Source organism: Drosophila serrata, unplaced genomic scaffold (genome assembly GCF_035046125.1).
Source record: "Drosophila serrata isolate PLE 108 unplaced genomic scaffold, ASM3504612v1 contig_240, whole genome shotgun sequence".
NCBI classification, from domain to species: Eukaryota; Metazoa; Arthropoda; class Insecta; order Diptera; family Drosophilidae; genus Drosophila; species Drosophila serrata.
The window spans coordinates 11076849-11103120 of record NW_028257138.1 but is presented as its reverse complement, the minus strand read 5'-3'; the positions used below and the strand labels follow the sequence as shown (position 1 = coordinate 11103120).

General features: G+C 40.4%; 4 protein-coding genes across 7 annotated transcripts in view; 1 reads left to right on the top strand and 3 right to left on the bottom strand.

Annotated features, from left to right (window-relative positions):
• Mco1 (Multicopper oxidase 1) overlaps positions 1–26272 on the bottom strand; it is a 265366-nt gene that overhangs the window by 161125 nt on the left and 77969 nt on the right. The window lies entirely within an intron of this gene.
• Positions 1–26272, top strand: part of LOC110183787 (putative cytochrome P450 6d5) — an 87822-nt gene that overhangs the window by 33896 nt on the left and 27654 nt on the right. The window lies entirely within an intron of this gene.
• Positions 544–24563, bottom strand: LOC110183745 (uncharacterized). Its single transcript, XM_086831457.1, has 2 exons — positions 24431–24563; positions 544–1341 (listed from the first exon to the last, which is right to left on the bottom strand). Exon 2 carries the CDS (start codon positions 966–968, stop codon positions 714–716), a length of 255 nt encoding a protein of 84 aa, XP_086687583.1. The 5' UTR covers positions 969–1341; positions 24431–24563; the 3' UTR covers positions 544–713.
• Positions 544–26272, bottom strand: part of LOC110183743 (guanine nucleotide-binding protein subunit gamma-e) — a 44391-nt gene continuing 18662 nt past the window's right edge. The window contains exons 2-3 of the mRNA XM_020952100.2: positions 24431–24572; positions 544–1341 (exon numbers count right to left, since the gene is read on the bottom strand). Coding sequence (XP_020807759.1) covers positions 1236–1341; positions 24431–24543 — 219 coding nt within the window. The 5' untranslated portion in view covers positions 24544–24572 and the 3' untranslated portion in view covers positions 544–1235. The remainder of the gene's footprint in view (positions 1342–24430; positions 24573–26272) is intronic.

Below are 26272 nucleotides of genomic sequence, written 5' to 3'. Positions count from 1 at the left end.
TCTAAGGCTTCTTGAATTGAGTCTACAGATGATGGGTGGGTTACATTTATCGGGGCTTCGACATTGAACTGTCTTTATCCCTTTTCTTGTTCATGACTGATATGATTGAGTTTAGCGTTGTCGACTACTGTGTTGGTTTTTTGTTTTGGGTTCGGTTTTGGTTTCGGTTCGGGTGGGATTGGATGATGGGATGTGATGGCGATGATGATGGGTGCAGAGAAAACATAGCGATATAGAAACGAATCATCTTAGAATGTATAGAATGGCATGCAGTAACGACTAGGAACGATAGCTAGAAAGAACGTAGAGGGATGAACGAGCGAGTAGAGAGAAGAAAAAGAGACGAGCATAAAAACGACGATAGAGGAACGACGATAGATCGACAACGATGAGGAGCGCACGATGATGAATCGAGTTCGTGAGAAACGAGTAGCGAGTAAAGAGTATCGAGTAGCGAGTAACCCACTCGGTTTTTCTGCATGTCCTGGCTGTGGTTCCTCGGCTTTCGTTCTGCTTTCTGGTTGTCTAAGTTCACACAGATGCTTTGGCTGTGGTTCGCTGCTTCCACTACGCAGCGAATTTTGATTAATTTTATTGAGATGAGATTGTAAGAGTGTGGGCATAATTTTCACAACTTAAGCCTAGATCGAACTCATACCAAGCAGCGCACCCGATGTCCGTCGCCGTCGCCGTCGCCATAGCCCCCTTTCTCCTCAGTGCCACCTTCGGCGGCGGTAGGTCACCTGTTCGTTGACCAACTGCCAGAACTTGGCATTTAGCCACAGGACGAAGAGCAGCAGCTGCAGGAGCAGCGGCCATTGTTGCAACTCGTACCGTGTCCTTCGCACCAAACGCTGCAGGCGACTGCCACCCCGCTTCCCCACGCCGCCCATCGATCGCTCCTTCGGCGGCTCATAGCTCAGATTGTAGTTGTAGTAGTAATAGTAGTTGTTATTATAGTGCTGCATCTCCACCGGCACTAGATCTAGGGAATCATCCCGTCCCGAAACTTGGCTGCTACATCGATTCTGGTTGTGATTATGGTTATGGTTGTGACTGTGACTGTTACTGTGGTCTTCTAATTGCTGTCGAGGCTGTTCTTCAACATTATTAAATCGATCGGGTGTTGCTGTTGTTGTTGTTGTTGTTGTGGTATGAGTCGTGGAATGGGTTGCATTATTGCTGTTTGGCTGGTTATCATAGTTATGGCGGTATTTCTGTGGTTTACGATAATATTACATGATAACGCATTTGCCCTTTTCGGCCCACGGATTGTTCTTCTTATCCGGGGCATTGATCAAGGGATCATTCTTCTCGTTCTCCTCGATGAACGAGCGCATTCTGTAAAGAAACAAAATTTTTGGAAAGCATTATTATCAGAATATTTTATGTGCTATTAGTTGTAAATCAAAGGGATAGTAAAGTCAAGGAATTAAGTTCTTTAAGTCCTCTTGTTGACCTTTTTCGAGACCAAAATGTAATATTCAACTTCATCAAGTTTTGCCAACAGAAATGTAGTTATTTATTTGTTAAAACAAAATGTAATCTTTATTGTTATAATAACAATAACATTGTTAAGCTTGTATAATAAAAGAAATACAACATTTCAGCGCTTTAAGTTTAGTTTTATTATGGCACACATAATACCCATCCGCCGGCTTATACATTTTATAACATTTCATTCATTTTTACCTTTTGTGAACTGAACTGAGCCGCAACATTTTCATTTGGTAATCTCTTTCTTTAAAGCTCATAAAATGAGTAAGCTCTCAGTTAGCTTTAGTGGAAAATCAAGACATTTTAAAGGAATAAATACAGAAAAGAATGGTTGGGGCATCCATCCGCACTTAAAGCTAAAGCGGATATAAACTTATATCTCACGTCTGGCGTAGCAAAAAGGTTGATTTCGGGACCGGGTTCCGAATGGCAGAGGACAGCAGATTTTATGCTAATCCACACGCAGATGGACATTAAAAATGTTTGAACACTTTGCACGCGCCAAGGAAACTAACGATTTTCCCTGCTGGCTTTCCCCTCTTGGTCCTGAAAAATATTCGCATATAAATTTTCCTTGCCTTTGTTGTTTCTTGTTGTAATACGCTTATCCTTTAGGGCCATAAGAATGGTTGCCCCGTCGTTTGCATTTGTCTCTCACTTTATTCCCCGGCCTGTCTCCTTTCCGTCTTCTGTTTATCTATTTTTATTTCCTATCTCGCTGCTTTTCCTTAGACAAAGCATTTCTTACTTTTCTCCACTCTACATTTCCCACTTTTCTTGCTGAATTTGCAAGAATTTATTTATTTAAAGGGCGTTTCCGCGTTCCGCGAGGAAAAGTCGTCTCTCAAATAGACACTTTGAGAGACAGTCGTCTGTCTGCGAATGATTTTTGCATTTCTATTTGTTAGTTTGAAAATTTCCCAGTCCTCGTGCTCCACTTTTAAATTCCCTGTTTCTAGGATCACGAAATACCAAGTATTCGTCATTGCTTTCTTGTTAATAAGACTTGGCGGAAAGTTGTTGAATTAAGAGAGCGGAAGTGCTATTTACTCATTCTGGGGAAAACTTTCTTCAGGGGAAAAAGTTGGAGGAGCAACTTAAATGAGAGTATGGAAATTAAGAAAAGTTCTAAGACAAGGTATAAAGCATTAAATTGTCATAAAATATTTAATTTTATAGATTAAGTGAGTAAGTTTGTTGTACGGAATTTAAGCAAATATTTGCAGCAACTTTCATTTCGATTGCTAACTGGTATTTCTGATTTCTTTAAGCTAAACTTCTTACAACTAATGCACATCAAAGTTTTCCTCTTTCCTTTTTATGAGCAAAAGTTTTTAAGAATTTTTATAATAGAAATAAAGTACGATGTGGAGAAAATGCTATTTTCACGATAAGTGCTTCCATCGATTAGCACTTAAAGTTATGTACTCTACTCTCTTTCGGCCCGAGACTTGAGTGGATTCATAATTGCTTTTTTAGTTTTCCAAAGCAAAACTCAAGTTATATTAAATTTTCCGAAGATTTCCCAGAACAAAAATATTGCACTTTCACAATAAGTATTTAACTTGAACTAAATAATTGAGGCAACAATTTTCCAACTATTTTATTCGGTTTGAATGATAAGTTGTCCTGGGAAATCCATGCAAATGTTTGTCTTTTGTGCTGCTCAAATCACGCAAACCGATTCCGGAGAAAAAGGAGACGAGGAGAAAGAAAAGGAGAAGGAAAAGAAAGGGAAGCCTGAGGCACTTTTCTTCACTTTTCCCATAACCCAGTAAATAAATACTTGAATTGACCGATTCGTCTGGGGCTGCTCTCTGCACTTTCCGGCATGGCAATTGCATATTCAACTGATGGCTACATTTTGTGGCTTTATTTATTGGACAAATGTTTTCCTTTGGCTTCTTGGCCGAAAGCTGCAGCTGTTGTTGTTTGCCTTTTAAATGGGGTGGGGTTTCCCGCCCTCCTCCCCCAATTTTCCTTTTCATTTTCCGCTTGGCGTGATTATAATTTATTTTATTTTGGCTTTTCGGGTGTGCGCTTTCATTTGACCTCAAAATTGCTTTAAACATCTTGCGGCTGCTTTGATGTCCTGTTTGTTTGTCGATTTAATGTAAGGCTTTTGCCTGGCTAACAGTGCACGCATGCGGTGGAGTTGTTTGCCGTCATTAGTTTTGATTGTTTCGAACCAAAACCCCAAACGTGAAACCCCTTCTCGACGACTGATTGTTCCTGCCGTGTGCTCAATTATCAAAATGCCAAGGTGTGCGACCAGGCCACGCCCCCTTGTCCGCCGCCTGCCTGGGCCGTGTAATTGTGGGCGTGGCATGTATGCATAATTTAACTTAACAAGACCTTGTCGTCGGCAGCTATGTCCTTGTTACCTCGGTGTCGTTATCCTGTGTGCATGTGTTCAAGCCTGCGAGTGTGTGTGTGTGTGCGTTGAATTTTCTCTATTTCCTTGCTCATTTTCCGCATCAACAGAGCAAAAGGCAATGTCATGCGGGGCTCGGAGTCCTTCCCCACGAAGGACTGCCTAAAACAATGCCTCCTGCAGCCAAGCAGCCCCTCCTAACTCGTGCTTGCCATGGCTAATGGGCTTATGACTTTGCGGTTTCAGCCCATGCAGCCGGGAAAACTGAGCCACAAACACACTAACGCACGCACACACACATAGCGAACGAGAGGGAAAAATGAAAATCCACAGAGCTTAGAAAATATTCTTTTCGGTTTTTCTGTTCTGTTTTCTCTGCTCTCTCTCTCTATTTTTTTTTTTTTTTTGGGGTAAACAAAGGCCAAGGGTTTTCCAGAGGTTCGAGATTCGGTTCGGCTGCCAAGGCCGGTAAACAAAGTTGTTATGATGACGTTGGATCTTTGGCAGCCAAAAAGTAAATTTGGAAAACTTTGTCAGGGCAGGTTTCTCCCCTCCGTTGACCCCTGGGTTATGGGGTCTATCTTGGCGCTTTGCGATAAGAAGACTCTGTGAGTAAGCGTGTTGCTCAACATGCATTTTTAATGAGAGCATTAGAAGGGAACACTGGCTCCGATTAGGAAGGGTTAAGAACAAAGACTCGGAGACCCCCGGGGAATCTGGGTCAAAAAAGGAGAACTAAGTGTATAAAAAATATAGACCTAAAAAACCAGGCACTTGATTCTTAAAAGAGTTTTTCAACCTTTTCTCGGTCCCTTTATTTATTTGCAGCTAACGATTATCACAGAATGCAATTTTATCTTAAGTTCCTAGGAGTTCCAATTAGATTTAAATATGTTCTATCATTTTTCCCAATTAAAATGTAATCCCATCAGTGGGACTACTTTAATTTAAGTAGTTCTTAGAAGGCCCTCAAATCAGAGAAACAGTCAAAGCATTTTCTCTATGAACTCGCCGTTGGCTTCGGGGCCTCCTTAGGCCCATAAGTTGTGTATGACATCATTAGCATCTGTGATGAGTTTCCCTTGTTTTTTTTTCATTTGGTGGCAACTTTTCTCATAACACAAGCGGGGTAATGGAAATGAAGGCAACAGAGAGTAGACAAAGTGCCGCAGGGACATAAAAAAGTTTTATTCGACATCTGCATTTAATTTGAGTGCTTCAGCCGAACGAACATCAAGGAAGAGGAGAGCCTGAATGACGAACGAACAGGTTGAGTGCTCCTCTCAAACTGCCATTCAGCGGTGAACGAACACATTGAAAACTAATTCAGCAGCCGTTGATTTAACATGTGAGCCACGAGGACAGCCAGCCAGGCTTGGGTTCCCTTCCGACCGCAGAAACCACATGGCCATGTGGACCATGCTGGGCTTTTATGTGCTAATTGAAAGTCCTCCCATTTGCCCATTTCCCAGGCTCTCCTTCCACCCTCCGATGTTTGTATATACTTCCCTAACTGAATAATTCTAAGAGCCTGAAATGAAAAGTCATTTGGACGCACTTCCCGACATCACCGAGTTCCTGACAACGTTTTGCTTTTAGGGTTAGGCGAATTAATGTTTTGTGGCAAGCTGTGATGGAGCAGGGACAAAAAGGCACTGGGACCACAAATGTCTCAGCCTGAAGATGGAAATTAATTAATAATATAAGGCATAGGAAGTGTGCATTAACAAGAATTAATAATGCAGAGAAGACAATGCGTCTGAAATAACATGCATCTCACTCTCTCTTTCAATTTGATTAAATCAAATATAATTTCCAATCCGTTTAACATAACTACAATACTTGTTTACTCAAGCTGAAACACAATAAACTGGAATTTTAATGCAACAACTGCTAATTAATTCCTACAACAGTCTTTGACCTCATTCCTAATGTAAAATTAATTAACATTTTAAGGACTTAACCAAGTCATCACCCGTCTTTGCATTACAAATTCCAATAAATATAAGGATATTGGAAGTAAATTTTAATTGACACATTTAATTTACGATTTCCATAAATTGACATTATATGGTAATGCTTCCGTTTCGATTAATGAAGTAATTTGTCGTATCTTGGCGAATTAAATTCCGATCAAAGGGTCTAATTCACCGACATCAATCTGGGCACACGCTCAATCTATAATTAAATGCCAAAGTCGTTTGCTCCACCTTCGGGTGGGGTTTTCCTACCTTTTCCGCTCTGTCAGCTGCTGGCACAAAAAAATAACATAAACACGATGTAAATGTTGATTTATGACAGCCTCAAGTGTGTGTGTGTGTGCTCACAATCACACGCAATCTTAAGCGCCCGAAAGCATGCTACAAAAAGCATTATTTATCGATGGCAGCCGCAGCAGCAGCAGCAGCTGAAGGCGGTCCGCCGGTCGTTCGCATTTAAAAGCAGATAGCTTGGATCCAACCAAAATTAGAATTGCCTGTTTTTCCGGTAAGCCGGGGGGAGCTCAACTGAAGCCCCAGGAAAACCACCGAAAACCGACCCCAATCCCGACTGCTGTCACCGCTCCCACATACATTTCGTATTCAGCTTGAGTAAACAAAATGCGTCAGCCGCATGTCAATTTGCATCTTCGTGTGTTTTTTCGAATGTGTTTCAGTGTATGTATGTATGCCCTTATCTCAGCCATGCTTTTCTTTCCTGCCTCGCCCTTGGTCTCTTCAAGCTGTGTGTTTATCTTTGCCTCGCATGTGACAGAAATGAAAAGCTTAAAATTTCATTTCAAGCCTATTATGATTGTTTACACATAGATAGAGGGGGAAATCCAAAAGCGGTTACCTTTGCACTTTCCACTTTCGTTTCCGGCACATTCAGGTAATTTTACTCTTTATTTTTGATTTCTTAAAGGAGTTTAGAGCAATCTTTTAAACAAAAAAATATTTTAACTTTTAATAGATTGACAAGGGTATCTATTTACCTTGAACAGGGTTAAATTATTAATCTAATATTTAATAAAGGTATATTAATATAAGGTCAAAAAGATCGTGACTAAAAACATTACGAAATAGTGGAATGATCGAGTGGAATATAAATCAGAACTAAGCTAAAAATGAATGCATTTCAATTCGGAAAGCAGTTCTGTGCCAGAGTTTAGTATCTTAACAAATCTGTATACTTAATTTTAAATTTAAATATATAATATTTATGCTGATCAAGAACATATATGATTTATAGGATCGGAAATGATTCCTTCACAGGTTACAAGCTTATGACTGAAATAACCTTGTAAGAGTTTAAATAACATATTTTTAATCATATGTATTGCATACAATTTTCTAATTTAAGCAATTAGTGCGTAGGTTTAGCTTTTACAAAAATATATTCTTACAAAATATATATAGAGCATTTATGCGATTAGGGCATTATAAATTCGCCTAAAACAACTGAAATAATTATATACATCAGCAGGGGAGAGAAGTGAAAGTGTTGGCCTACACGAGACCTTCGCCATAAACTAATTTCTGGCTCATTTCACCTGCACACACACACACTCGTGGGATGGGTAGTGTGTGTGTGTGTCGAGGCCTTCTGCTAAATTTAGTACACTTTTAAGCGCTGAAAAACCTGGCCAGAATGAACCCAAATGGCACTTGAAACCCAGCAGCAGACACTGCTTTTGAGGGTCTTCTGGCCCATAATTATTTACATATGCAAGATTACCTTGGAGTTTTTTTTTTTTGTTTGTGTTCTGTGTTCTTCCGGCTAATTGCATTTTAATGCGCATTATTTAGCTGTCCATTGCATATTTTTTTCAGGTGCTTGCCGCGCCAGAAATATGCATTAAACGCAACGTTGCAACGTCGACGCTGTCGTTGTTTGTTTTTCTATTTAGCATAAATAAATTGCATATGTGGTATATGCAAATTTTACCGTGCTGTTGTCCGTGCCGTTGTTACACACTAAATGGATGTGGAAGCATTTTATTAGGTAAGCTGTGGGCCAGATTTGCATACTTGTGGCGATGTGCAATAAAGTTCGTGGCAGGAGGATGGCCCAAAGTGTGCATAAATCTCGAATTTCTCAACCAACTAGGGGATTAATCCAAGTATTTGCAATACCTGTACAGCGACTATATTTATTCTGCACTTTAAAGCCACTCAATGTGCTTTTGGAATAGGGGAGAATCTCTTTATATACCTTTTTCCTTCCTAATGATTGCCATTCTGATTGGCGTACAGAAATCCCTGCTGATTAAATGATAGAAATTCAAAAAATTCCACTCAATGTAAACAGAAATTTCAGCTCGCTTAAAGTGCATTGAAAACACTAAATCAACTGCAGCTGAGAAAATTCAATAGAATCGGTATCCAGAAACCCCAAATTGTGCAGTGAATTGTGCTAAAAAAGAAATCCAAAGTCAAGAATGAAAAACTGTTGGCAGAGATGTTTGACTGACTGACTGACTGTCTTGGCCATTGTTTGCTTTTTGGTAAAGAGAATCCAGGTGAATCTGTTGTCTGAAATGCACAAAACGCTAATCATTGCCACGGAAGAACTACCCTCAACCTGATCCACTCAATGAAGGATGGTGGCTGTATCTCACTGTCATCCCTTCTGCCTTGCTCCACTAACAAACAGCTTTATTATGCACCAGCCGACATCCTGCCACCTTCGTCCTTTTTTGGGGAACACCGCAAAAGTGTGCTCGGCATTTTCTTAACCATTTCCTTAGCTCTCTGGCATTCTTTTGGACCACCCAAGCCCTGCTGCCGCTGCTGCCTTTTCATGAATAACAAATCAGGCTAAAAGACAAAATCTTTTCTACACCCAAACACATTCCCTGGCCGGATCTCTAGGATTCCGGAGGTCGGCGGTCGGCGGGGTCTATAGCCTGGCCGGGCAAAAGCCGCAAGTTCTATGCATACAAAACTACTACGGCGAGCACGATGACGAGGATGAAAACCTTAAAAACAAAAAAGCGAGCACAAAAAGGATGTTTAGCATGGGCCAGGAGGAAGGGATAGTAGTACCTGGCAGGCAGGCAGGCCGTCAGGCAGGAAAGACCTCCTCTGGCCTCTGGTCCACTTTCGTTGAATTGAAAAGAAATTGTGCAAAAAACACTTGAGCCAAGCTCTTCTCAGTTCTCAGTTCTAGGTTCTTGGCTCTCGATTCAGAGTTCTCAACGTCGCCGTCAAGTGTTTGTCAAAGTTGCCCCCAGGTTAGGCCATGGAATTGTTGCCGCTTTTTTGTTCATTTCAAAAGTAGCAAATCAAATGACGTGTGACAAGTGCGGTCTGCAAGGATATTTATGCGAAAAGCAACTCTGAAAGGAGCTCGCAAATAACAGGCTCAGCAAGGCAAGGACGTTGGGGGAAAATATGCATAAATAAAATGATAATAAGTCAGCAGCAACCCCAAGAAAAAGGAAAGTCGATGTCACTTTCTATGGTGAGTCCTGGCTATTTGTGAAAAGAGGGGATAACTTTGAATGAAGCTATATAAATAACTTATTTTCATTGAACAAATTTGCTTGAATTATATAAATATTTAGGTATAAGTAAATTTAGATTAAGTATGTAAAATCTTTACCGTTTTTCCTTTAAAGACCTGTATTGTAATCAAATCAACTGTAATTTCTATTTCTTTACGTAATTTGATAATATTTTATTTTCGTCAAGAAATCTCAACCCTAAACGAAAACTTCGATCAACTGAAGGCATTGTGGGGACAATTTCATTTAAATTTTTCCCAATTTCTCAAAGCAATTTGCCAGGTGAAATTCGATTCCTAGCTGAGCTGAGAGAAGATGAAAATCACAGAAATCTTATTTCAAAATCAATGCGAATTCCTAACGCACGTATTTTGTGTGTGCCAACTGAAAGAGGCATACGCTTGAGAGGATACCTCCTACCCTCAAGGATATGGCAATATTTTCAACCTCCGGCTGAACTCATTTGCCTTGGAAACCCATCCAGGTGAAGTCGCTCAACCACAATCTCACTTAACAGTTACTGTGTGCAGAAATCGAAGTTACAGAAACAGAAATGCAAAACCCATATGTATATATACAAAACTGAAACCTGAAAGCTCTCTATGTTTATGTATTTCCAATTCCCATCACGCACATCCTGCGAAGAGAGGCAGCTATTTTTAGAGGAGTTTAAGCACATAATACCCAGGCTCACCTCGATAATTACAGAAACGCACACCACACACAGTTAAGTTAATGCAAATGCATGAGATGCCCTGCCCTGTCCTATACATTTTCCCCATATTGCCCCCCTGATGCTGATGAAATGAATGTTGAGGCGGAAATTTAATGCCAGAAATTGCAAATTTCCTGCTATCAAAAACTTGTCGAGGATGGTTTCGAAGGACGACTACTGCCTGCTACCGCCACATGTTGCAGAAACGCTTAGCCAGGTATCCTGGCTTGTCCTCGTTCTGGTTGTTATGTGAGTATTTGCATATTAGATTTGCAGAGCAGACTTTGCTGCTGCTGCATTTGCTTCTTGTTTCTCTGGAATTTCGGTTAAAATATTTGCAGTCACAAACGAGGGCTCATTAAGCGACCTCAGGTGTCACTAGAATTTTTGGAATATTTATTTTTAATAATAATGATAGCTTAGAATCCTAACAATATCCCATTATATTTTCCTCATTTAAAACCCCTTTCAGACCGAAAATCAAGCACCTTATTATTAAGTTTTCTAACTTTCCCTTAGGACATGAAGTATGGCTTTCTTAAACCTAAAACTAAACCAAAAATCTCTCTGATCAGAATTCGCAAACTTTGCACTCTTTTTCGACAGCTTGTCAATAATAATATAATGACATTTTTTAAGTAAACTTGATCTGTGGCCTTTAGCCGAGGCCTGTCGCTGACTGATTAATTGAGCCAAGTTAGCCAAACTGCCATGATTGATAGTTTAAGTTGAGTTTAATGAGGCCTGCAGGCCTGTGGCCTCCACACAAACAAGTTTATGTATTTTTCAGGGCCTAACGATCCTCCCTCTCCATCTCCAACTGAAGTCCGCCTCTTTCATTAAGCGCTTCCCGTCACGCATTTCGCATCGTGAGTCACGCACTTTGTTTATTAATATTTATACATATTTAATCGGCAACGCAAAACTTAATTAAACTTTGCCACATCGCACTTTTGGGCCCCTCCTCGAACATCCTCGAACGCAAAAAAAGGAAGAGCTGAGGCCTTGCATGACCACGCTGACAAATTGCCTGCGAGGATGGCAATGGATGAGTGGTTGGGCGGTTGTCGGTGGGTGTATGGTTTTTTTGGTACTAAAGGATATAGCAGGGAGTGGGGAGAGAAAATGTCCAGTGCCGAAAAGCAATTTGCAAGCTAAATGATGATGGTGCCCCGCACTTTGTTATGCAATTTTTAGCAGGACAGCTCTGTGCTCTTCGTGTTTGAAATGCAAATTCTCGCAACGACAATTAATTCTGTCTCTGTTTATGGATGAGTGTGGCTGTGTGCACTGAACACAAAGGTGACAAAAGTCAGGGGATTGTAACTGTAGAAACTATGGACACTTAATATTATACACAAATTAGGATATCTTTTGGATTAGGATCGATCTATAGGTACTCCATACTTAATTCGTTCTGCAAACTAGCTTTTTTACGACTAGAAACCTAATTCTGAATGTATTTTTAGCTTTTACAGTGTATAAGTCTTAGTTATTCTTTTATAAAATCAAAGTTTCATATCCATTTTCTTTCGGTGTGCGCTATTCGACTGCAGCCATCGAAGCCAAAAACTAGGCTACAATTTGTTTTGGCCAAAGCCGAATGTTGTTACAATTTGATGGGACATCATCAATTAACTACGTACACAACTGTACTTGGCAAGCAGTGGAGCATTCGGGGAGGGGCTTGTTAAAGGGGGCTGATTTAGCGGGATTTCATCTATGGCATCCTGCGGTTTTCGCTTACTGGTCAATTGCTAAACAGAGAGAGAGAGAGAGAGAGAGAGAAAATGGGGGGAAACGAGGACGTAAAGTTGTTGCTCTCTGCACGCTTGAAAAGTTTGCCGTATCCTTTTAGCGTTAACTGTACTTTTTTGTTAGTTAGTTGTCGCTGCACTTGTTGTTGTTGTTGGTGCGCTCTAATTCGCCGTTAAGTGGCTTTTGGACATTTGTTGCAAAACTTTTCACCCATTTTCCTCCCAGCCTCATCTTCTTGGGTCCTGTTACTGTAGGAGCGTGAGCTTCTGCTCTCATTCCTGGCCCCCTGCTGCTGTTGTGGCTTCTGTTATTCCGCTGTCGATACTTTTGGCTGTGGTTCTTTCCCGCAGACAATGCTGGTAAATGCCTGCGGGCTAAGTCCTGCTGTGGCTAATGAAAGTCCAGGTGAATGGGGAGTGGGAATATGAAGGGGATACGTAGAGGCGCTCTTCGGCAACAAAGTGTTTAAAGTGCCATCATGCTGGGCACAGAAAAAAATAAACTCACAGTGACAAAGGAACGAAGTCTGGCCAAATTGCCTTTTCAATTGTCGCAACTCTAGTTGAAGTGAATAGAAATGGGAATTAGTTTTGCCCTTTGGGCTAAGTAACTCTCTTGGTTTTCTAACCAAAACAATAGAGTCCCAGAACTTTCCTAAATCAACTTGGGAACTAATTTCACTGCTTAAAAAGGACACAAAGTTTAAAATTGAATGAAATGTTGAAATTGAAATTAAATCGTCAAGAACTATTATTTCCATGTATATAGTTTTAGTATATGTACATATATCCCTCCAAACAAACAATCAACACGCTATTGACACTCATTCAAAAAAAACTACATTATAAATATTTGCACATAAACTTTTTTTTTCGCAAACATGGCAAAATAAATACGAAATATATACAAAATCCGCAAACCTATCAAAAAAATGATGTATATATATGTATTGAAATTGATTTCTCTAAATAACTATTTATTTAAATGAAGTGTGTATAAATAAACACACACAGAAATCCTCGAACCCTGTTTTGTGGAAATTCTTTCAATCGATTGGCCTCAGTTTCAAACTGCCTCCATTGCAAATTTTCCCATCATCCTGTATGCGTCGGCATTTTTTTTCTTTTTATGCCTCCATTTTGGCGCTTTATCTGCAATCAGAATCTCGATTTGATGACCATTTCGCTGCATAAATAAACCAATAATTTAATTTTAAGCCCGCACAGGCAGAGGCAGCACCTGAGAGCGGCCCAAACAAAGCGATTCCATCCCACGGGCCATGAAAGCCAAAATGGCCATCTCAACAGGAGGCGAACACATGTGCACGTATCCTTTGTATGCCTGTGTGCACTGGGAAAAATGTCGGATCAAATTGGGTTATATTATGAAACCAATTTTAATTAGTTTACTCGCTTGAGTTGCCATTGGATTATATTCAACTTTCATCAATCTGATTTAAGCTTGAATAAGATTAAATATAAATTTATGGTTTTCTTACTAAATTTTGCTTGCTAAACTTAGTACCAAAGCTACTACTAGTATTTTTAAGGAAAATATTGAGGTTAAAATAGCTTTCCTTTTGCTTTTTCCTGCGTGTGGCTATAAAACCCTAAGAGCCAGCAGGGTGTCCTATAGATGGAGGTAGCCGTTGCCTCATTGTTATGGACAATGATGCAGAAAGACAGTCAGAGATTTTACGGCGCGCAATTTATGGGCAAGAAAACCAAAAAAAAAAGAAAAACCATAGGAAAAGAAGCGATGGAAGATGCTGGCACAGGGGAAAAGTTGTTCTAATTACAGGCACATGGCAGTGGGGCGGAGGAAGGGACGTCTTGCCATTTCAGTTGCTCCTAATAACCGACTGACAATCTTCCAAGCCAGGATGCAGGAATCGCAATGAGTCCTGAATACGTGTGACTGACTGCCTGTCTATCCGAGTGTGAGTGTTAGTCCGTGTGTGTGTTTTGGTACAGTCACTGGCAAAAGGCAAAAGCCTCCACTCTCAGCGTGACCATCTCACCCATTACGTATGCAAAATTTAATTTCGCAAATGAAAACGGGGCACAAAAGGGTAAGGCAAAGCGTGAGTGGAGGAGATCCTGTCTGACAGTCACAGTCCACGTGGCAGGAGCAGTCACAGTCTCAAACACAGTGACCGGCAAAAGTCATGCCTTGCACTTAAAATTAAAATCACCGCCTTCTCGGTGGCCCCACCTTTCTTTTTTCTGTTCTCATCGGCATTGTCTGCCAGGAACTATAGTCCCATAGTCTGTCTTTACCCAACCCCTATCGCCTTTTCCCCCAGTCAGACACAATTTAACAAATTAAAAAAAAAAATGAAAGACCTAAAGGATTGAGGGCTGAGCCTGGACTGTTGAAGGAAGGATGTGCCGGCAAACCGGAAGGGACAGCGCACTGAAACAACCGTGACCAAGAGATTTGCCTGGCGAGGCGAGAAATATGCAAAGGGCTTCAGGGAATTGCCCATAAAAAGCTCATTTAAGTTTTAGCTGCCAGTGTGAGTGACGGAAATAGGAAAAAGGGTATATATAAATGCCATGATTTCATATGAAGCCTGAATTAAAGTTTAAACTTTGATTAAGAGGAAGTATATTAAAGAAGTTGGAGTGCAGGTAATAAGGGTTATTAAGGAAGTTTACGCTTTCGAATTTGTGGCGATTTTAAAAGACTTTAAAAAGTGTTTTGCTTTGATTTCATAAACTTTATTGTACCCTGAAATATGTTTCTACTTAAATTTCCTATATATAACTTACTCAGCGTTAATTATTAGTAAATAAATCCATTAAGCCAAGAAACACTTACCTGAAAAAGAGAAAAATCAGAGAGTTAGATGATATAATAAATACATAAAAAGGGTTTCAGTTATGTGAGTTATCCTGATAATATTTTGAGTTATGCCATAGTTAAATAACTATTCTTACTTATAGAATACCCATTTCTATTTTAAACTAGCTGTACCCTGCCACGTTTCTCTGTGGCATATTGTGGTTAAGAGGGCACTTCTGAATACATCAATGTTCCGGAAAAATCATCTTCCTGGCATAAGGTGAAGAATTCAGTCAGAGTTGTCGCTGGCGGATTCAGGACTCTTTCTTGCACATTTCTTTCTGTGAAATAGATACGTTGACCATTCTCCAAATGGACTGCCAAGTGAACTAAAGCTGGATAGCGTTCATGAATGGGGAACGAACAAATTCTCCATGCAACCTCGTTGCTGCTTATGTATCTTCCAGCCTGGTATTGAGATATTTCATCGACAACTCGTACTGCAGTGCTGTCACCATTTTCTGCCTGAACACCAAAAACTGCCATATCGCTGCCTTTATTCACGTACTTGCAGATATATTTAATCGATTTCACGGAATTGCAATATTCTACGTTGATGTGCGCTTTGTATGATTTTGACAATAGTGGTGAACCACCCAACGATTGTCTACCTCAATATCACCAATTCTCATGTTTAAAGTTGCCGAAGTCCCTCCATCTTCAGTTGACCGTCTCCTATACAGAGGATATCCATCTTCCCCTGTTACGGTGTTGGCTGTAAATGCTCGAGGATATCGCTTGAAACACTTCCCGTCTACCATGCTTGGTGAACTTCGGTTGAGGGTACCACATGGGCCATGGATCATGTTCTTGATGACAACTGCATGCAAATCTGTATCAACCTCTGCCCGTGGAATCTCAGCGCATATCACATTGTCAATTTCGTCTGGAGTAATTTTATCATACAGCCAAATCAGTATGTGCGCATGCGGCAATCCTCTCTTCTGCCATTCTACTGAATACATCCAGCACCGCACAGATCCAAAAACTCCATGTTTCACAATGAAATCCATCAGTGACTTGAGCTTTTGTCTAAAAACACGGGCTGTGATGTCATGCCTATCCCTATATGATTGTCCAGGAAATAACAGCTGAACTATCTCGTCCCAAGCTGGATTGCATGTGAAGGTGATAAATAAGTCTGGACGGCCGTAGCAACGAACATATGCCTGGGCATCTTGAGCATATTCATGCATGTGGCGTGGACTACCTATGTATGAGGATGGCAAAATCGTGAGCTTTCCAACGTTGGTTGTATTACGGTCATTCATCACAGCATCCCGCAAATGGATATATTCCTCGGACCGAAGTTTCTTCTGATTCAATCGGAGGAACAGCAAACGTTGTTTCAATTTTTGCATACATATCGACAATGTACTGATGAAACAACTGACGACATTTCAATATATGATTGCAATCGGTCCTCCGAACCATTAACCTGTATGAGTAAAAGTTCATCGCGCAGCCGCGTCTCTCGGATGGAGGCCCGTTCTTCGTCAGTCATATTCGTAATCTTACGTCTTTTTGCTTCTGTATTGCGAATACGACGACCCAATCTCGACTTCTTTGGTGGCATGACTTCGTTTCTTACTGAACCTGAACAAAAAATAAAATTTGTATCTCCAATTTCTTCTTTCAATATGTTTTTAATGTTTGACAGGAAATGCTTTGATTTGCTTGTAGAGGGCGCAGTAGTAGGGGCACGGGAAACGCTAAAAAAATAGATATATTCGCAACCGCAGATAAGCTATCAACATCAAAAGTAGTCAATAACCGAGCTGGAACCTCAACGCATGTTCTCTAAAAATTTGGGCATAAACGGTTCAGAACTTTTCAAGTTTCTTCTTTCAATATGGTTTGAATGTTTGACAGGAAATGCTTTGATTCAGCTAGCTGCCTGTAGATGGCGCAGCAGTAGGGGCACTTGGAATCGCAAAAAAAATAGATATATTCGCCACCGCAGATAAGCTATCAACATCAAAAGTAGTCAATAACCGAGCTGGAACCTCAACGCATGTTGTGCCAAAATTTGGGCTTAAACGGTTCAGAACTTTTCGAGTCTATGAAGGATGTAGACACGAACAGAGCATTTTTATATATATAGATGAACTCAACCCAAAAACGAAGTGTTAACTAACTTTAACGTATCCCCATCATTTTTTAACCCAAAATCCTGTTCAAAACTAATCCGCCAACTTGGCAGCCAGTCCTTAGCTTTCCTTTTCCAACCGCTCATCATGTATTCTGGCATTTTTCCGCCAAAAAATGAGAGAGAGGCCAAGACCATTCCCCAGACACACTACCAGAAACGGAAACTTTTCGACCTTTTCACCGAATTCAGAATGTGAGCATAGATGGCAGCGGGATTTGCAAAGCAGGGACGTGCATGATTCATCGGATCGGGGACACGGGGTCGCCCCGATGCTTTAATACGGTATTAAGTCATTTCATTTATTATTTAAGCCACGAACTGTGGGCTGTCAAAAATGCAATCGCCATAGAGCAGCAAAAACCAAAAAGAAAAAAGGGACACGGACGGCGGCAGCTTGCAGCAAAATTCAATTATGGCCATGATGGCAGCAGCCAACAGCAAATGGCGGGGGTAACGAGACGTAACCGTTGTTTGCCCATAAATTGTTTGTAGTTATGTCAATAATGTGTGCTGCCATCGCTGATGCTGGATGCTGCCTGCTGGATGCTGGAGAGCACACGGCAACCGTCGACATTTTTTTCCCCCACTGCCACTGGGTTGTGCCTTCCTGCCAGCCGTGTGTCAATGGGGAAAAAGCGAGGGGAAAAAGGAAAATGGAAACGCCAAAGCATCGACATTTTCCAGGGCAATTCAGGAGTGCTGCTTCGTCTCTCTGTATCCTTACATGTGTTCATAATTTCTGCAATAGCAAAATGCTGACTGACGCAGCAGGAACAAGCACGGCGGAAAATACGCAAAAGACAGCAATAAATATTGTGCAAATAATGACATAAATATTTGAAATACCTGGAGATTGCACTGCCAGATAGGTTTTTTAAATATAAATCACAATCCAATTCGATTGCCATTGCCATTAACTAATTAACTGTCATGTTCATTGCACATTTCGCAGTTAAGTACTCTTCAATTGGCCTGCTAATTGGATCACTTGAATAGTTCTGTCCTTTTTTTGTTCTCCCCCCAAACCGAACATCAATTTTAATAAATCAATAAGTATAAATATATATAGTTAGAGTGGCAAATGGCAATGCAAGTTAACCTTCACGGCCATCGTGGCCGTCAGAGCTGTCCCTTGGGTGAATTGTTCAATCACTGAGCTAATCAACGGTGGCTAATGGCTAGGGAAAGCCAAAGGACTGAAAGGACAAGCCAGGGAGTCCTGGTAATTGCAGCTCGTAGTTTTGGGGGCGGGTTTCCTATTAGACAACTGCTTAATTGGCCTTCGTGGCTCGTTCCGCAAGTGGAAAATGTAATGAACTGAGGAAGAAGTTCAGCTCTCTAATTGAATGTTTCTGTTTCCCGATCCTGGGTTGGTGGCTTAGTGCAGTCCTGGTTGCAATGACTGCCACAAAATTCCACTTGAAATTGACTTTTTTGCGGTGGCGGACGAGTGGTATGCGTGCCGCAGCTAATGCAGTTGCTATTGTGTGTGGCAGCCCGAAAGTATGCTCGGATTTCCTTTGAGGATCCAGGACGACTAAGAGCGAGTGGAATGTGCAGTAGATTCAATCGGCTTTTGGCTTCAGTCTCGCAGGAATTTTGGAAATAAGCTGTGTGACACCCGGAAGGAATCTTTCTAAGCTCTTACAATTTTTGTGGGATTCTTCACTGTATTATGAAGTGCCTCAGGTTATTAGAGAGCTCTTTATATTAGTGCTTCCTGATCATGTCTGATTTTTTTTATGAACTGTCAGACTGTTATTCCCTATATTTATTGTACATTATACATCACAAACCCAATCATACATTTAGGCCCAATCATCATAACTCATGGCAGATTAATGCCTCAACTCGCACAACTACAATTCACTCTCGGTTCCATGCTCCCTTTTTTTCTCTTTTTGGCAACTGCCACATTACAACAATTCATTTATATTTATATGTGTGGCAAGCTTTATGGCATTCCTCGTTCCTCGCTCGCTCGCAGCCATTAATCAGCATTAAATGTGTCAACAACAACAGCAGCAGCATTGGAATTGGCAACGAAGGCGCCATGAATGCGGCCACAACTCCTTGGCCTGGCCCGTACGGTATGCAAAGTAAAATGTAGAGAGTCGAGAGCGAAGAGCTCTCCATAAATAGCTCTGGCAGGTGAGAGCGGAGAAGGGCGTCGTTGTCATAAAGCAATCAGCAGGTGTTTGTCATATTCCTGAAGCCCCAGCCCGCCCGCCAGCCTGTGTAATTTATTCGCCACGGCAAGTTGATAAGACTTTCCTTCACGGCATTGTTGTCTATTCCGGGTCGGTGTGTTTTTCATCTCTTGGTAAAAGGGCAATTGTTTTTCGGGGGCGGCGACAAAAGGGGTCGAGTGTCTGCAGTGGAAGCTCGGAAAATGTGCTGAAACTGAAGCAGAGCTTCAGTGGAAACTTTGCATCAACATTTCGTCAAACATGGTAACTTGAACCGGAAAGGAGTACAAGTAAAATAAATAGATTTACTTTCCTGGCATACACAAAGCATATATGTATAGGTATATTGGTAAAAAACAAACATCATTTTGTTGTTTAACGAGGCTTATATATGCTTTCTATATTTTAGCTAAATTAAATACTTTAACTCAGCCTTGATACGAAATGTGATATTTTTATGAAACTGAAAGACTATAAAAACTATATATTCTTTCATTTCTCCTTTGCTTTAAGCTTAAAGTTCTCTTTAATAAAAATCACGCATTGTGTTATTTGATTCAGAAACTTGTTCAGAACCCTGTCAAAAAATTTAATCAATGAAAATGCTTTCAGAAAATTGAATTTTCCTTTTCTTTTTGGTCAAGGTTTTTCGGGAAAAAAATAAATATTATTAAACTTTCTCGCTGAAAGTTTGTTCGACAAAAAAAAAAACAACCTTTTGTTCGAAATATTTTGCATTTAAATGAAATTGAATAAACCGCTAATCCAATTCACTGACTCGCCGGGGATCTGAGGTGGCGCGTTGGCGAAACAAAGGTTAAGCCAAAAGCAAAACGTGGCCAAAAGCAGGGACCACAACCGGTTTTCACTGGCATGTACTGGCAATTAATTTGCATGCGTGGCCATTTTAGAGTTTACACGCGGACAAAGCAATTCCAGGCCACATTCCTTTTTCCCCCCGTTTTCCGCTCGATGAAAGCCACAAGAGTCGGGAGCGTTTTGGCGGAAAAGCGCATCTAATGCCTGCCATGTGTGTGCTTAATGTGCCGCAACGGGACATTGGGGAAAAATGTGGCAGAGAGGATTTCCGGTTTTGCCCATTTATCCCGACGCCCCTCTTAAATTTCATTACTTTAAGTTAATCAAAGTTTGTGCTTCTTTTTTATCCTTTGCGACATTTGGCAACAAGGCAGGCAGCCAGTGGAAGGAGCTTAAAAGTTGTCTGCCAAGCTGAATAAAAGAAAATAGATCACTACTAGCTGGAAAAGGCAATGATTTGGTCAAGTTTTAAGCATTGTTCGAGCGATGAGGCAGCATTATTTAAGACGTCAATGGTTTTTGTGAAGAAAAATTGCACTTAAAATGGATATTTTATAGCTGAAAGTATCTGAAGGTTTGAAAATACTTTTATTCAAGTTTTTAACACATTTAAAGGGGAGGATATTCCTTCATAAATTTGTCTTAGAAACCTTTTACTCTTTAAATCTTTATAAGCACATATTCTATAGCATTTCCCTATCTACAAAGAAAGGACATCAACCGACTCAATTACCGACAACCAACAATTTATTATACTACCCATCAAAAAGGACAAATCGAAAGTCCACAAAAAAGTTCACAAAAGAAAAAATATGAATATGTCGAGCTGATTTATGGCCAATACCAAAAATTGATTGCCTATATATGTAACAATACACATATAAACATTTACAAATATATGTAAGCCGAGTGAATAAATCGAAATAAAGCTGCTGATTTAATTGAGAATAAGACAAGTCGCTAAGGATAAAAGCATTTTTATGTCCGCCAAAGGAACGACGATACCGGAAGTTGAATGCAACAAAGATTAGAGGAAGCGGAATGCATTTGTTCCTCCTCTTCCTTCTCCTCCTCCCCTCCCTTGGGAAAATTTACAGCGCACTATAAACCGCAGTGGAAAAGCACATAAACTGCCCGGGTAGCGCGGCAGTAAAATATGAAATGCCATAAAGATATATGTATATATATACGTACACAAAACAAGGAACCCTAAACCCAAACAGCCACAAAAGTAACATAATTTTCCGCTTGAAATGCGCTGCAAAGCGTTTCCCATATTTTGTAGCCCAGTGTGTCTCATTCTGCATTATTTATACACACATATACATAGTACCTGCACACACACATTGAAGGACCTTACGGAAAAAGAGGCGGTGGCAATAATAAATTGAGAAGCGACAAAGATTTATAGGCAGCAGTCGAAGGAGTTTCCGAGTGGAGCTGCAACCGAGACTTATTTTATGCGATGTAAAGTAAAAGTTTTTGCCAGGCCACGCCTCCTGGACACCTGCTCGGCCTCCCCTCCTGACCAAACATTAAGGTGAAATGTATGCGCCTGGAGGTATGCAACATTTTGTCTACGGCTCCCATGGCGAATCACAGGACGATGAGAAGGGAAATTGCGGCCAGGTGCTTGTCACGCACGATGGTCTCCACACACACACACACACACAGATATATATGTAGCAAGGACACCCACACGGACGTCAATCAATCATGGGTTCCCGGAGTCGACCAAAGAGGAAGCGTATCCTTGTGGCCGCCTGTCTGTGTTCGGGGGAGAGGGGGATTTTCGGTTCCATTTCGTCGTTACGTTGCCTGCAACAAATCGCCATAATGTGCGGTGTTTGCTGCACTTAACGAGTACATACTCCACACCCAACCACACACACATATACATGAAGAACGAACCACTTTTGTGGTCAATGCTGTGCCATTGCGCCATCAATCAGCAACGCTTCGATACGCTCTCAAAATTTAATTGACTTTGATTTTGTAAAGTTTGACATGTGTCCTGCCATTTGCCGAGTGTGTATATGTGAGCGATGACTGTCTAATTTGACTCGCTTTGTGTCCTGATTAAGTGACAAATTGTTGCTGTTATTTACAAAAAACTAGAAAAAAGAAGAAGCCAAAAAGCCCCCAATTAGTGTTTAGAAAATTGAATAGAATCTCTGATTGATATCAATTTTGCATTGAATTTATTTTACTTTCCTTTTTAGCAAATAAATATATAAAAACATCTGTGGAAACGAAATTCCAATTTAAAGTATAAAATTAAAATGCTGTGGTTACTGGATTTATAATTGGAAATATTATTTGATTAATGGTTTTGCATATTTATTGGATTTTTAAATGAAGAACTGGCATGTCTTTAAACTTTTAATCTTTATAACCATTTGAATATTTATGGAAAGCCTCTTCTAACTGCTATTAAATTATATACAATTAAATTTCAGTAATCGCATTCAACAAAATAAATTGAAAGCTTCAAAAAGTTTAAAAGTAAATTGTAACTCAATTACGTTGTTCATTTGAAAAGCTGGAAACCTTTTGGGGAATTTATTTATTACACACAGTTGAGAAGCCAAAATATCATTTGGCATAATTATACTTCACACTCAACCCTGACTTGGCAGCTTCTCTGCCATACATATATAATGTATTTTTGTAATTAACACCTCTAAATTAAGAGTCGACGTGACTCACTGCTGAAATGAGAACTGAGAAAAACTGGGAGTTATGCAGAGAGGTGAGACCAGAAATAAACACTTCCAAAGAGAGGGAAGCTCACCTAATTGAAACGAGCCTCTTCTCGACGTGTTGCAAATTAGTAAACAGAATCTCGACTGCACATTGGCGAAATCTGCAGGTATGAGGCGACTCTAAAGTCGGGTGTTAAATTATTTATGAAAGCCGCTGGCTAACAACGCACACATTTGGAGCCAGTTTGAGCCACATTAAGTCACAGATGAGCCAACGGAGCTGGGAAACACAGGGAGACGACTTGGGGGCAAAGGCAGCTCAGCTCCGCTCAGGCTCAGGCTCAGGCTCACTGTGTGCCAATTAATTATTCATAATTAGCTGCTGACTAAATGTTTAACTAAATCAGAGGACGTCTGCTCCCACCACGGTTGGGTGTTTATTTAAAAAATGACATTACGAACGCAATCCGTGGTGGCCCAAGGGGCCAACTCGGCAGGATGGATGTTTGCCTTTGGGTCCAGAGCTAAATTAAAAGCCGGCCATTAGAATGAGAGAGAGAGTGCGCCAGCGTTAATTGTGATTTATGCAGCAGGTTTTGTTCTCGTTTAGGCAAAAGTTTTTAAAATAATAAAATATGTAATTCCATGGGGGGATTAGTTGAGTTTGAAAAGCATTACTCTTTTTGCACAATATTTTCCATAAATCGAAAGGTAGGTAGTTTAAGCCATAGAGAAGTTGACCTAAAAAACTAGTGGAATGTAAATTGAAATATAACAAGTTTTCTTTAAATATTGTTTGAGTTTCAGGAATAACTGTATTAGATCGATAATATTTTGGGTAATTCAGGCATTTTAAAGTATTATAATTAAGCCAAAAATTGAATAAATTCGATTCGGAAAACTGTTCTGTATTAATATTTATAATCCTAAAAATTCTGCATACTAGATTTTAAAGTATAAGAAATTTAAAGTTTTGTCAAATTTTAAAAAGTTTTTACGATGTAACCCCTTATCTTTTTTTGGAAAATTGTGAAAAATTTTTCAAAAAATTATTTTTTTGACCGGACATAGCTAGATCGACTCAGATCTTGATGCTGATCTAGAATATATTATAGGGTCAGAAATTACTTCTTCACTGAGTTACACGCTTCTGACTGAACATACATTACCCTGAAAGGATATAAATATTTCCGGAAATTATTATCAAAGCTTTCTGGGAATAGGAAATGCCTTTCTAGGAGAAAACACTGCTCATTCCTCAAAGAAAAGGCACACCTTCTTTCAGCTACTGCCCCCTTGTGTCCTGTGTTCTTTTCATTGAATTGATAATAAAAGAAGAAATAGGAATTAATTACCAGGACAGGGGGAATTTCTCATTCAGTAAAACCAATTTACCGACGGCGGCCATTTGTTCTGTGTAATTTCTTGTCCCTTGTTTTAGAGGAAGAGGTAAAGGGGAAAGGAAGGTAAAGGGGAGCTGGGGCTCCTTTGACGTCTAGCCGCCGTCTACACACAAGCACACGCACACACATGCACCAACCGCACGCACACACATACTGGCAAAATGTCCTGTGTCCTGAGACGACGCAGTGTTGTTGTCACTTTTAAAAGGCAGCAGCAGCAGCACTTCGCATTTGTGTAAACATTTAGCAAACATTTCAGAAGCAGAAACTGACTTTTAGCACACGTGTGAGAATAGTTTGCGGTCTAGACGGAGGAGCTAGCTCTGAATGGGGTCAGGGGTCACGCGGCAACACCTTTTTCACTGCCCTCGATTTCAGGTTGTTTATTTTTTTAACACTATTTATTGTTTGTTCACTATTGTGTTTGTTGCTTGTGTTACTTATCATTATTACTATTTAATTTGGTATTTATTTGTTACTCACTCTGCTATGGATTTAGATAACGGCCAGCGCTCCATGGAGGCCTGATATTTCATATTCTCGATTTGCTTCTTTAATGCGTCCCGATCCATGTTTTGTAGAGCACTGGGATCCATGGCGGCTAGAATTTATCCACATGCCACCCCTGCAAAGATGGAAAGTGTGCGTGAGAGTCAGCGAGAGAGTGCAAATGTAATAGTATGTGTGAGTTCGCGCTCTCCGGGTGACTTTTGGGGCTAACAGAGTACAAATGGAGCACCCTGTATACCCCGGTCCCCGGTTTGCAGAGTCGGAGCTTGCGCAGAGTGTGAATAACAAATCAATACAGAGAGAGAGAGAGAGAGCGAGGAGAGAGAGTGAGAGAGAGAGTGGACAGAGTTAACAGTGCCGCCTAAAAGGCTGCCATAAAATAAACTCTGCTGTTGACTTTCCCTCCTCCGCAGCCAAGCAAGCATTTGTTTACAACTGAAAAAGGGCAGTAAAAAAATATTTATATATATATATGTGCGAAAAGGGCGCGTCCCGTGGCCAAAATAAAGCGAAATGCAAATGAAAAAGCCTCAACAGCTGAGACTGCAACCGCTACTTGGCTTCATTTTATTGCCAAGTTAGTGATATATATAAAAACTTTTTTTTTTTGCCATGTTTACACAGTGCAAGCCGCCATAAATACGCCTTGAGAAAAGGCAAAATACAAGGGAAAACAAAAGGAAAATAAGGGAGCATTTTGCGTGCCCTTAGACAATTTGTTTTTGCTGTTTACACTTTTCTGGGGCCGGCATTAAAGAGCGTCCTGGGGGTTGAAATGGAGATAATGGTTAAGATAAAAGGCAAAGCTTAGATACTTTGGAATGATAAATTATAGGGATGCGCCAGAGGTTAGCCAGCAAAAGTGTTCCAGGATACTGGGTATTAAAGTTAACGGTCATCAAGTAAATAAAAGGGGAGGAAAACTAAGGAGAAAGGGGTATAAGATTTGTACTTTTTTAAGGAGCAGAATCGGTTCAAAATTACTTTAAGCTTACAATTAGAATTCTACATAAATAAACCATGTTAAAAGTGTAGAATTGTTTTATTAACAAAGGTTATAGGTGTGCTTTTCCTTCCTCTCCTTTACTAAATTTAAATATTTTCAACCTTAAACCAAAAAATTCAAATTTTAACATGGAAACCCTTACTGTTACTTACTCGTTAAACTTAATAACATAGCCATAACATTAGCCAGGATACCAACCTGACAACAGCTCCTGTTAACAATTATCGCATGCTAGAAATGTCAGAGCTTTACAGCAGACATAACATATGGGACGCTGTTATAAACAAAACCAACTTGAATTTTCATGAAAATATTGCTCTTTTCCCCAAATATCTATACATAAAAACCAACGAGCTCCAAACTCATCGGTAGACAATCAAAAACTAATACAAAACTCAAATAAAAAACCGCAAAGCAAGCGGCTAAAATAAAGCAAGGACGAAAAACAAAAAGAAGAAAAACATGGAGCCGCTCCTGTGAACCCAGTGAACCCAGCGAAGCGGCGTGGGACGAGACATGACAGGACGAAGCCAGGATGATGACGATGTGGATGCACAGCTGACGCTTTTGTAGGTGTAACTTTAAATACAAAAAAAGGACGACGATGGACTATGGGACAAACTGGGCCGTGCCACGCCCCCCTCTCAAGTTACTACCACCGCCCTGCTGCCTTCCTTTTTCCTGTCCAGTTTGATACATCATTTTTTGTCGCTTCGCTGGGTAACTTTGACACAGGTCCTGTGGCCACTGTCCCAGCGTCCCGATGTCCCAGTGTCCAGTGTCCGTTGTCCTCTGTCCCGGCTTGTTTG